The sequence below is a fragment of the Sciurus carolinensis genome, chromosome 8 (assembly GCF_902686445.1).
Source record: "Sciurus carolinensis chromosome 8, mSciCar1.2, whole genome shotgun sequence".
NCBI classification, from domain to species: Eukaryota; Metazoa; Chordata; class Mammalia; order Rodentia; family Sciuridae; genus Sciurus; species Sciurus carolinensis.
The window spans coordinates 19,670,053-19,681,856 of NC_062220.1; the positions used below are offsets into that span (position 1 = coordinate 19,670,053).

Sequence of the window (11,804 nt, forward strand, 5' to 3'; positions counted from 1 at the left end):
ACTAATCACCTTCCTCTAAGCCTCACCTCTTAAAAGTCCCACCACCCCTCACATTGCCACACTGGGGACCAAGCCCCTAACACATGAGCACTCCAAAGACACAGACTGTATTCAAACCATAGCAGATAACTTTTATGGTTTTGCTTCTGTTCAAGGTTGGCTTTGTCATCTTAATTTGTAATTTTTAAGTGTGGTCCATTGTAGGCAGATTTCCCCTGGTCGCCTGGATAAGAGCAGGAGGGTCTCATCCTGCCTAGTCCAGCACCTCACAGGAGTGGGCCTGGCCCCCTCTGCAGTCTTCCCTGACTCCCATGCTGTTCTTCAACCCCCCACCTTCTCGTTCCAGCTCTTGCTGGGCAGTGGTGTGGGAACCGTGCGTCTTTATGACACAGAAGCCAAGAAGAATCTCTGTGAGATCAACATCAACGACGATATGCCCAGGTGAGCCAGAGGCCCCTTCCTCCTCACTGTCAAGGCCACAGCTTGCGGCACATGCTCTGGGGGGCCAGGTGTTTCCTGAGCCCAGGGTCCCACCTCCTGAAACAGGATCGGGCTCAGAGCTGAGGCTTGTCCTGCTTGGGCAGGCGCTCATCTGACCCGGCCCACATGATTTGCAGAATCCTGTCTCTCGCGTGCAGGCCCAACGGGGCCTCTTTCGTCTGTTCGGCTGCAGCTCCGAGTCTCACTTCCCAGGTGGACTCCTCGGCACCAGACATTGGCAGCAAGGGCATGAACCAGGTTCCTGGCAAGCTGCTACTGTGGGACACGAAGAGCATGAAGCAGCAGGTACGGACCTGCCGTGGGGCCGGTCTCTCCCCGCTGGGCACACCACGTGGAGGCACCCTTCCCACGCGCCCCTGCGGCGCTGGTGAGGCTCTGTCCGCCTCTTTGCTTTGGTCTCTTCAGATTGTTGATTTGTGAGAAAATATCAAAGTTTTAAGTGTTGCAAATTAAGTTACTCTGGGCAGATCGTTAGTGACTGAAGTTATTCAGAATTGTGCCATCGATTCAGAACCTACTAGAGGGCCTTGTGGTTTATATATTTTAGGAGAGGACTCCTATTTCCAACTTCCTGTTAGAACTGTGTAAGAATTACAGTAGCAGCTGGCAGCAGCGAGGGCAGGTACATGCTCCCAAGAAGTGACAGCTGATAGCCAGGCTGAGCCAGCTCCCAGGCACTGGCCTGCCTTCCTGGAGCCAGGGACCTGCCCACCACCCCAGAATATTAACAGGTACCCACACTGTCACGGGAGCCCTTGGGAGAGAAATGATGTTGAACTTACTTAGAAAGCAGTGGTGTTTCTTATTAAAATTAATAGTTTCAGTACTTAGAAGTGATTTTTTTGTTTTATTTTGTTTTTCTGCAGTGCTAGGGACTGAACCTGGAGACTTGTAAATGCTAGGTGAGCCCAGCACTTTTATTTTTTATCTTGAGACAGGGTCTTGCTAAGTTGCTGAGGCTAGCCTTGAACTTGCTGTCCTCCTGCCTCAGCCTCCTGGCATGCACCACTGTGCCCAGCTGCTAGCATGATTTTTAATCCTATGTTCACTTGTGACTTTCAAATTTTTAATTAAATATTGGCTACATACAAAATAATATTGAAATCATACGTGTATGGTTTATTGAGAAGAAAGGCAGTAAAATGAATGCCTAATTTAAAAGTAGAACATTAATAATACTCTCTGCCCTTTCCTAGTCTCCACCTTTCCTGCTTCCAGAGAGAACCTGTCTTGAATTTTGGTTTGCTATTGCCTTACATTTAAAAAATTAGTTTATCACATTAATATATATTCATAACACAGGCTTTGTTTTACATGTTTTCTAACTTTATTTGAATGGAATCATAGTCTATGTATTTTCCTCAAACTTCTTATTCTACTTGAGAACTGATTCTCTTAACTCTATGGTTTGGTCGTCTGGCTTCCTTTGTGGAAAGAGAAGTTTGTTGTCAGTGGAACAGGCCTTCTGTTGTTGGTGTCTTCTCTCTTGGGCTGCCTTTAAGATCTTCTTACCTGATATCTGAGTGTGGATTTTTAGATTTGAAGGTTTTTTTGTTTTTCTTCTTCTTTCCTTAAGCTCCTGCTTGGGTTTGTTAGGTTTTTCTGAATCCAAGGATTTCATTAAATCTGGAAAATTCTTAGTCATTGCTTTTCAGGCTTAGAGATCTCTGCTTATCTCTTGCCTTCTGGAACTCCGGTCTGCTGTGTTGGCCCTTCTCTTTTGTTGCCCTTGCTGCATTCGTGGCGAGAATGCCCTCAGCTCTGTCAGTTTGCTCACTCTGTAGTTGCTGTGCCTGATCTTTGAGTTAACCAATCTACTAGGATGCTACTTTCAGTTTCTGTGTTTCATTTTTAGAAACACAGCTTCATTTTGAAAACCTGCTTTGTCTTGCTTGGAGTCTCCTATTCTTGCCCATTATTTGGATTCCTCCTTTTATTTTGTCAGATTCGCCACACCTCTGGTAACCCCGTGTCTGAGGTCTCTGTGGACCTGATTCTTCTCTGCTGTTGCTGTGGCGTTTGCCTCTTTTGCCTCTTTTTCCTGTGTCCTGTGAATTCCCACTGTAGCCTCGTGTTTCTGGCACCTTTATTCTTGAGAATATTTGAGACCTGGGGTGGAGGTGCATTCACTTCTGCCAGGTTCCTGGGGATCCTACCAACTCATGACAGCTTTAAAATAAATTGTCTGCTTGAGTTTTCACAGACGATTTAGGGACTTATGAATTTGGATTATAAATCCCTATCAGGGCAAGTTTGTGGATATGATTTGCAGAGAGGTGAGTTTTCTATCCTGTTTTGTGAAGTAGGTTTTTTAGTTCATTCTTGCACTGAGGATAAAGCTCTTTGGAGTCCCAATCATGTGTGGAGATTTCTTCCAACCTGACCTTGGGCGGGTCTTACACTTGGGACTTCTGAGTGCTTGATGGCAATCAGAGTGAAAACCAGGGTCATATATATTTGATTGATGCTCCATAGTGAAAGCCAGCTTCAGAGTTCCCTCGTCCTCGGGAGTCTTGCCTTCCCCTCATTACTGGCATCAGAGGATGTCTTTATTTGCTAGCTCAGCACTGTGCATGTGTGTATCGATAACACCATATAGCATTCTGTCTTGCATTTTTAGTCTCAGGAGGATAATTTAGGGCTCCTCAGGTTCCATGTTGTTTGGAAAATGATGATCTTCATTAATTACTGGTTTTTTTTTTATTTTTAAATTTGTTTTAATTAGTAATACATGACAGTAGAATGCATTTTGATACATCATATATAATGGAGTATGATTTCTCATTCTTTTGGCTATATATGATATAGAATCCCACTGGTCATATAGTTATGTATGTACACAGGGTAATAATGTCTGATTCTTTCCACTATCCTTCCTATCTCCATACCTCCTCCCCTTCCTTCAGTCCCCTCTACCTAATCTAAAGTAACTCTCTTCTTCCCTCCCCCACCCTCCCCCAATTGTGAATTAGCACCCACATATCAGAGAACACTTCTGGTATTTTGGGATTGGCTTATTTCACTTAGCATGATATTCTCTAGCTCCATCCATTTACCAGCAAATGCCATAATTTCATTCTTAAGACTGAGTACTATTCCATTGTATATATACACCACATTTTTTTATCCATTCATCTGTTGAAGGGCATCTAGGTTGGTTCCATAGTTTAGCTATTGTGAAGCCTTTTTTTTTAAAATTTTTTTTTAGTTGTAGATGGACACAATACCTTTATTTTTTTTTTTTATTTTTCTGTGATACTGAGGATCAAACTCAGTGCCTCACATGTGCTAGGCGAGTGCTCTACCACTGAGCTATTGTGCTGCTGATTACTGGATTAACTGATAGGCCTAAGTTCCATGAGGTAGTTTTGTTAGCTCCTGTATTTTTAAGTGTTGCTGTGGGGAGATGTTGGGGGGATGGAGCAGCTGCAGGACCTTTGCATGGTGGTCCTCTGTTACTTAGGGCTGCCAGTCATGAAAGTCAGTCAATGAAGTGTTCTTTCCTGCTGACAATTTGACCTCTCAATAAGACTTAGCTAGAATGCACTCGAGTGATGTGTATATTGCTAAGATATAGATTACTCATCTTATAAGTGAGCCAGCATGTATGGAAGCCAGAATGTTTATGGGCTCAGTGACTTTGCCTTTCAAAATAGTAGAAGAGGTCACAGCCCAGCACTTTGACAAACGCTCAGAAGAAGGTCTTTTAAGGGAGGAGCTGGCAGAGGATCCAGTGGGGTGCTTGTGTGTGTGTCTGAGTGGGAATAGTCTGCTAACTGTGATTTTGTTTGGTTTTAACAGCTCCAGTTCTCCCTGGACCCAGAACCCATTGCTATCAACTGTACGGCCTTCAATCACAATGGGAACCTGCTGGTCACAGGAGCAGCTGACGGTGTCATCCGGCTATTTGGTATGCAAGTGTGCTCAAGGCAATCCTGGTCCCCTCCTCACATGACCTAGCTGGAGTAGATGCTGTTGCGAAACCCTGATTTCAAATCAAGGAAGCTTAATCTCAATTGGAGTTTTTATAAAACACTCAACACAATCTGCTTGCACGTGGTTAATATCACAGGCATGGGAGGGGGTGGGGCTCGAGGATAGTTTGGTTTTGAGCTCTTGAATCCAACTATTGCCTGGTCAGGATACGGGACTCTTGTTGCCTGTTCAGCTGTGGGTGACTCATTCTCCTGTTCCCAGGGAGGCCACCCCAGGGTCTGGGATGGGACAAGGCGATCCCATCTTTAGTGGATATCTGGGCCCCCTGGGGGGACACTGTTGAGGCTTATAGGAAGGACTCCTGTGTCCAGGACCCCCCCTCCTCCTGCTGGATTCCTAACCCTCACTTTTGACCCAGTGGAAGCTTCTTCTGCAGCTCAGAGGCAGCCTGACCCCCTGGGCAGGGGTAGCTACCCTATGGGGTTTAGGAGCCCCATGGCCCCCAGAACAGCTCTGCCCCCCGAGCATCAGGGGAGAGGCTCCCGTGCTGCGGGAGGTGCCTTCCGAGGTGCAGAGTCCTGATGGCATCTGGCGTCCTCAGACATGCAGCAGCACGAGTGTGCCATGAGCTGGCGGGCCCACTGCGGGGAGGTCTGCTCCGTGGAGTTCAGCTGTGATGAGAACGCCGTGTACAGCATCGGCGAGGACGGCAAGGTAGGCGCCCTCGGGTCAGAGAGGGCTGGGACACCGTGACAGGCCGGCTTGGATCCGGCATGCTGTCTGCTATCGCCACGCCCTCTTTCTGCCTCAGTTTTGTCATCTGTAAAATAGGTAGTAATCCATCTCCTGGGCTCTTCGTGGGGTTTGATGAGTACAGTGGAAAAGGGAGTACCACAGGCGTCCTCCTCATAGCAAAGCGACTCAGCTCACCCAGATGGATCCATATTTGGAGCCAAGATATGATTTGGTGAGCTTGGTAATTGGTGGCCTTGTGACCAGCCATGGATGCATGGAGTTTGCTGAGGGACTAGGGACAGCTTCCCAGAGGCAAATAGGCCTGAGCTGAGTCCAAAGAAGTTAAAAGGAAGCTACCCCTCCCCCTGAAAAAAGTGATAAGGAAATGCCCCATGTAGATTCCCTTTGTGGAAGGGTATGACAGGAAGCGGGAACAGCAACAGTGGTAGAAAGGGAGCTGGGTGGGCACAGGTGGGAGAAAGACTTGTCTGTCATATGCCTTCCTGTGACTTTGGGATTTTATATACTAATTACCTGTGTTTGTCATTGAAAACAGTAACTATAAGATGAGTTCTTTTTATTTTTGAGACAGGGTCTTGCTGTATTGCCCAGGCTGACCTCAAATTTCTGGGCTCAAGTGAGCCTCCCAAGTAGACAGGGCTCGAGATGTGCACTCCTGTGCCCCAGCTTCAGTTCTTCATTTGAAAACTAGAGGAAGGGATTTTTAAGATACAGTTTGACTTCTATATATCTGTTAGGATTCCCAGTGAAGAAGTGGTCATGGTCAAGTAGCCTGTTCATAGAGTGGGTTGGGGAATTATACACACCACAATAAACAAAGCTAGCTTTGTAACTGAACCATGCAGCGTCCAATTGATTGTACTTCTGAGAAACTGAAATAGATTTGGAATTTGTCCTCTTGCTTTATTCCTAGTTGGGTTCAAATTCTCATTATAATGACAGTAGTCATTTACCTGCTTGAGAGACCAGAAATCCATGCAAAGCCACTTGCTGTCCCTTTTCCTCTCCTGGGCTCAGGCCAGAGTGAAAGAGAAGGGTTGGACTTTGACATGAGGTTGCTGTTTTTCTACATTTTCATCCTTTGAAAAATTGTGTCAATAAGAGATGGGGCTTTGGGGTGTCCTGTGGACCCCCACCCCTATTCTGCCTCTGTAACTGGAAAGGGTTTTTTGAAACTGTCAGAACTGATGGTGGAGGAAGGCAGTTTGCTCTGGGCAGGCCCTGGGCTTCCACCCAGGCTTGGGCCGTCCTGCCCCCGCTGAGAGCACTCTGGTTGTGCATTTTATTTGCAGTTCATCCAGTGGAACATCCACAAGAGTGGCCTGAAGGTGTCTGAGTACAGCCTCCCCTCCGATGCCACGGGCCCCTTTGTACTGTCTGGTTACAGCGGCTACAAGCAGGTTCAAGTCCCCAGAGGCCGACTCTTCGCTTTTGACTCAGAGGGCAATTATATGCTGACGTGCTCTGCCACAGGGGGAGTCATCTACAAGGTAACTGGGTGATGGAGTCGCGGTGGGCAAGGGAGCACTTTCCTGGAGGTCTGGGCCTGGCCGAGTGGATCATGGCCCTCTGACCCACCCTGTACGGCAGTGAAGAAGCCCTGGACACAAGGCAGCACCTGGAGTCCTCCAGCTGCAGGCTGGGCCTGGGCCTTCGTGCTGGTAGAGAAGGTGGGATGCGACAGAATGTGAGGCATCTGTCTTCCTGTCTTAACAAGAATCTGACCTCCTAACCCCATTCCTAGGGAATAGTAACCTATCATAGCAAACACTGAGGAGTAGCAAGAAGAGTTGGGGAGTGTTGGAAGAGGGGAGCACGCCCCCCCACAGAAAACGAGCTGGGTGGTTTACTGTAGTTACTTTAAACAGGCATGGACTTCTTATTTCATGGGAGGGCCATGGGTGAAGTACAGCACAGTCCATATTTGAGACAAATTTGAGGGCGTTATAACAACATGAGTAGTTCATGTCATATGTGTTCCTCAGCTTACACATTTCTTTTAATTCTCATGCCGTGTTTCATGTGCTTTCTTTGTATAAGTGTATGAAATTGCAAGAACCTTCCATTTTACTAGTATTATCCGGTAGACCTAGTGATGAGGATTTGTGTTTGGCCTCGTCAGGTACCTAGTGAATTCAGTTCTTAGCCTCAGTGTTCATTCTTTAACCACCTGATGGTGGTATTTAGTCTGTAGGCCTAAGAAGTCATACAAGGTAAAATATTCTCAGCGTCCCTTGTTGCCACAGATAGGACAGCAGCTGTGTGGCAGGGTGGCAGACCATGGACTCAGGAGTGTACCAGGGACATATAAAATCTGATCTCTGCTCTCTTTGGGCTCACACTCAAATTAGAAAGAAACACTGTGGGCGAAGGAGCAGTGGCGTGGTGTTGAACAGTTCCAAGAGGTGGAAGCCGGGTGGGACTGAGTCCTCAGGGAAGACCCCGGGGAGGTGGCAGGCTGTGAGTTGGAGGCTCTGGAAGGAGGGGGAGGAGGAGTTGGGTGGACGGGAAGAAGGCAGGCTGTGGGCCCCATGTGGCAGCAGTGAGCGGGAAGTTCATGGCAGGTGAGGGACGCTGCCTGTGGGACAGAGGAGGTGCTGGGGCGGAGTCAGGCGGCTTCCAGACAGACCTGCCATGCAGTGAAGTCGGGGTTCACCCTCAGCGAGGCTCCTCTTTTCTACAGAGGATGGTTCTTTTGCTGTTTCTTGCCCTCTCCCTAAAATTAGCTCCACGAGTTCTCATAATGGTGCATCTCTCAGTGGAGATACTCATGAAAAGCTTCCTGTTTCCAAGCCTCGTTTCATTCTCCAAAGGTTTGCTTTAGTTGGTTTTCGGCGGACTGGACTTGGCCCTCCGTGGGGATCTGTGTGGATGTGTACGGGTTTTATTTTTGATCATGAAGCCTTTTCATTGGCCCAGATGAACTTTGATGATTTGTAGTCAGACTCACCCTACAATTAATTAGTTGAAAGATTTTCTTGTGAAATTTTTTTTTTTTTTTTTTTTTTTTTTTGGCGGTACTGGCGCTCGAACTCAGGGCCTTGTGCTTGCGAGGCAAGCACTCTACCAGCTGAGCTACCTCCCCAGCCCTCCCTGTGAAATTTTTAAAATACCAATACTGGCTTCCAGTTACTTAAGGACTCTACTGAACTTCAGGTCCCAGTTTTATAGTCTATAAGTAAGTTAACTGACACTTCTACAAATGCTTTCTCCATGACGGCCGAACACTTCACGCCTCTTCTTTGTTGAGCGGTGTTGAGTACTTCAGCTGCTCCTGTTTTCTGTTCTGTTAGTGGCTGACCTTCACACATCTGCCCAGCTGCTGGAGAGTGGTGCTGGTGGGATGGAGGAGAGCCGCGTTTACACATCTGTCCGAGGCTTTCCCGTGCCAGGGCCATTCTGGATGCTGTAAGCTGGCCTCGCTGCAGGAGAGAGCTAGACCTGCCCTCCTCGGCTTGTGTCCCCCAATGGGAAGCCAACCTTAAGCAAATAAGCAGATGCACGAGCAGATGTCAGCTAGTGGCAAATGATGCTGTGAGAAAACACAGGCGGGTGCAGAAGGCATGGGCTGTGGCTCGTTCAAGGCGGCAGAGGAAGTGGTATTTTTAAGGAGCTTTGCAGGGACTTGTTTTCCACACAAGGTAGAACAACTATAGTCATGAAAGTGAGACATTTTCTGGTCCAGGAAGTTAAATGGACTTTCTGGAAAGGTGGGTATGTAGCCTTAGCCATGTCCTCAGGTTTGGGTGACTGCCCCAGGCTCAAGGCAGTTTGGCTACCAAAAGTGGATAAAATGGATGTGTTCGTGAGTGAGGTCTGCTGACGGCTCATTCTCTCTCCTGTCCTCTTATAGCTGGGTGGTGATGAGAAGGTTCTGGAGAGCTGCTTGAGCCTGGGTGGCCACCGGGCCCCTGTGGTCACTGTGGACTGGAGCACTGCCATGGACTGTGGGACCTGCCTCACTGCCTCCATGGACGGCAAGATCAAGCTGACTACCCTCCTGGCCCATAAGCTCTGAAGGACCTGCCTGGAGCAACATCACAGAGCAGTATTGTCCGGGGCTGAGGGAGAACAGGACACCCTCCTTCCAGGTCCCTGCCAGTGCAGCAGAGCTTCAGGCAAAGATGGTCCAGGGGACTCGGGACTATCCAGCTGCAGTGACTAGAACAGGAGCCACAGGGAGCAGGTGGCATGTTCTTCCCAGAAAACAAAGTTGTGGTCTGTGGAGAGGCGTCCTCAGACTGGGAGGAGAGCTCAGGAAGGAGAAACGTGATGGCTGCTGTGCTGGCCGGGAGAAATTGACAGTATTTTGTATATATTTGCTTATTTTTTTTTTCTTTTTTAAAAAAAGAGTGCCTTGCGGTCACTTGGTGTCTCTTTCTAGGACGCGTGTGTCACTTTCCCCCGCCCTTGTTTCCCCACACCAGCTCTTACTTGCCTCGCTGGCCGTCCGTTCACCTGGTCTTGGTGGACCCACAGCACGCTCTTCTGTTTTGTCTGGGCTCAGAGTGAGGCCAGAGTGTCTCTGTCTTTCCTGAGAGATGGTGGCTTTTGATACAGAAGCCTCTTGGATGAGCGCAGGTACACAGGCCTCCGCGGCTGGTGGCCCAGCTCCCTCTGGTGGCTGCTGTTCCTAGCTCCTCATTTGGTTGCTCCTCTCATTCTTCCAACTTGATGCCCTTGAACTTGCACACTGCCAGCTGCCTTCACTGTGCTGGCAAATGGTGAGAGGGCAGCTCCCCGAGCATGCTGCTGGAAGGACCCTGGGTTTCAGGCCTGCCCACCTGAGGCTGAGCTGAGCCTGGAGCAGTGGTGACCGTGCCCCAGCCTGGGCACCTTGAAGAGGAAGATCCTCTCACAGTGGGAGCTGAGGCTGGGCAAGGGTAGAAGCCACCATGGATGGGCGGACCTGGACCTGGGGCTCCCATGCTTCTCAGGGTGAACCATGTAGGGGACCTGTTTACACCAACTTCTCGGGACAGTCATTTTATAGCTTCTTTGGGCTCCAGTCCAGTTCTGGGGGCAGGGCTGGAATGGCTGCTTTCTGCTGGGACTAAGGGGCAAGTAGGGAGGCCCATATGCATATGGCTTGGTTACAAGAAAACACCAGAGACTTCATGGTAAGTACTTGTCCTGTTTTACCCACCTCCACCCCTAAAATGAAGGAAACCAAGACTTCTCCATTGCCACGTCCCCACCTTTGGCACTGAAACAGCCACCTGATCTGCCTCACCTCAGGATTCTGGGGGACAGTATAAAGGGTCTTGAATTTCATCTGAGAGTTCATAGTTCAATTTTTCCTCTCCTCATCTCAAAGTTCCTGTCTTAAGACCCTTTCTCTCAACACGGTCCCCACAGCTTGCCGAAATGGCTTTAAGGAATCCAGCAACACAACACTCAAATCCCTGGTGCTCCGCCCCCACCCCTCCCAGGAAGAGTGCTCATCCTCAAAGCCTATTGGAAGCTCAATCTCTCCTTTAAACCCCCTGCTCATTTCCACCCAAGGACCCCAGGTTCCCTGTTCTGTTATCTTCTGGGAGGACAGAATAAAAGAAGACCACTGAGGCAGGCCAGGCCTCAGTCCTGAACCCGCTCGTCTGCGGGGTGCTGACACCTGGCTTGGCCTGTGCTGGGGGCCCTGCAGGTGCATTTCCCCATCTGGTTTCCTCCTGCCTCTCCTCAGGTACCTGCCAGTGCTTCCACCCAAGCCTCGGGCCAAAACCCAGCCCCCTTAGTGTGATATTCGAATACCTAGGAGCTCAACGTTTGGGAGTACAGTATGTATACAGTGTGGACTGACTAAATCCAGTTAATTAACATTACATGTAGCTCACACACAAAAAAATACAATTTTATCTGTCAATTTAAAAATAAAAAATTTTAAAAACCCAAGTGCTTCAGGTGTTGACTCCAGTGCCTGCTGATCTCACAGCCAGGTTCCTTGCCAGTCCAGGGCCTCTCCCTGCACCAAGACTCTTTACGGACACCCACAGGCCTCATTTTCCAGCCGACCACCGAGAGAAGTTTTAAGGAGAGAAATGTTCAGGGGGTATTTCTACTGAGCAAGTATTTTCTGTTCCTTTAGACACAAAAGGAAATGATGCTTTTCCACTCCAGCCCTTTAGATTTGTGCTGGCTCACAGCCTGTGGGAGCCAGGACCCTTGAGGTCAGTGACTGCTGCCTTAGCAGTGGCCAGGGAGAAGCCTGTACTCCCTGTGGCAGGTCCTGCAGAGCCTGGAGGCTGGCTTGGTTCAACCATGGTTAAGTTGATCCCTACAGTGGCTGGCCGGTTGGGGACTTGAAATCATTGGTTTATGGTCTTAGACCTGGATTTATTTAAAATTTCCACCCAGCCCACTTCCCTAGTATTGAGGATTGGCATTCAAGAAGAGCCTGGGAGGCGCTCTGGAGAAACTAAAGCACCCTAGGGGAAGAGAGCTCTTCCTGTTGCAGAGTGAAGGGGGCTCAGGCGCTGCGCAGCCCGTTCTAAATAGTAACTATGCTGTTATTAGCTGATCAGCTGTAAATCACATTTCAATAACTGTCTCATTTCTCATTTGGGGACAGATGGTATCAGATCTGATCATTTTACGTCAAAATACAGGGGAAG

General features: G+C 48.6%; 1 protein-coding gene across 1 annotated transcript in view; it reads left to right on the top strand.

Moving 5' to 3' along the window:
- Wdr91 (WD repeat domain 91) overlaps positions 1–9,554 on the top strand; it is a 29,564-nt gene extending 20,010 nt beyond the window's left edge. Inside the window, exons 10-15 of the mRNA XM_047561359.1 lie at positions 347–441; positions 618–786; positions 4,303–4,411; positions 5,039–5,151; positions 6,486–6,683; positions 9,047–9,554. Of these exons, the coding sequence (XP_047417315.1) occupies positions 347–441; positions 618–786; positions 4,303–4,411; positions 5,039–5,151; positions 6,486–6,683; positions 9,047–9,211 (849 nt within the window). The 3' untranslated portion in view covers positions 9,212–9,554. The remainder of the gene's footprint in view (positions 1–346; positions 442–617; positions 787–4,302; positions 4,412–5,038; positions 5,152–6,485; positions 6,684–9,046) is intronic.
- Positions 9,555–11,804: the final 2,250 nt, after the last annotated feature.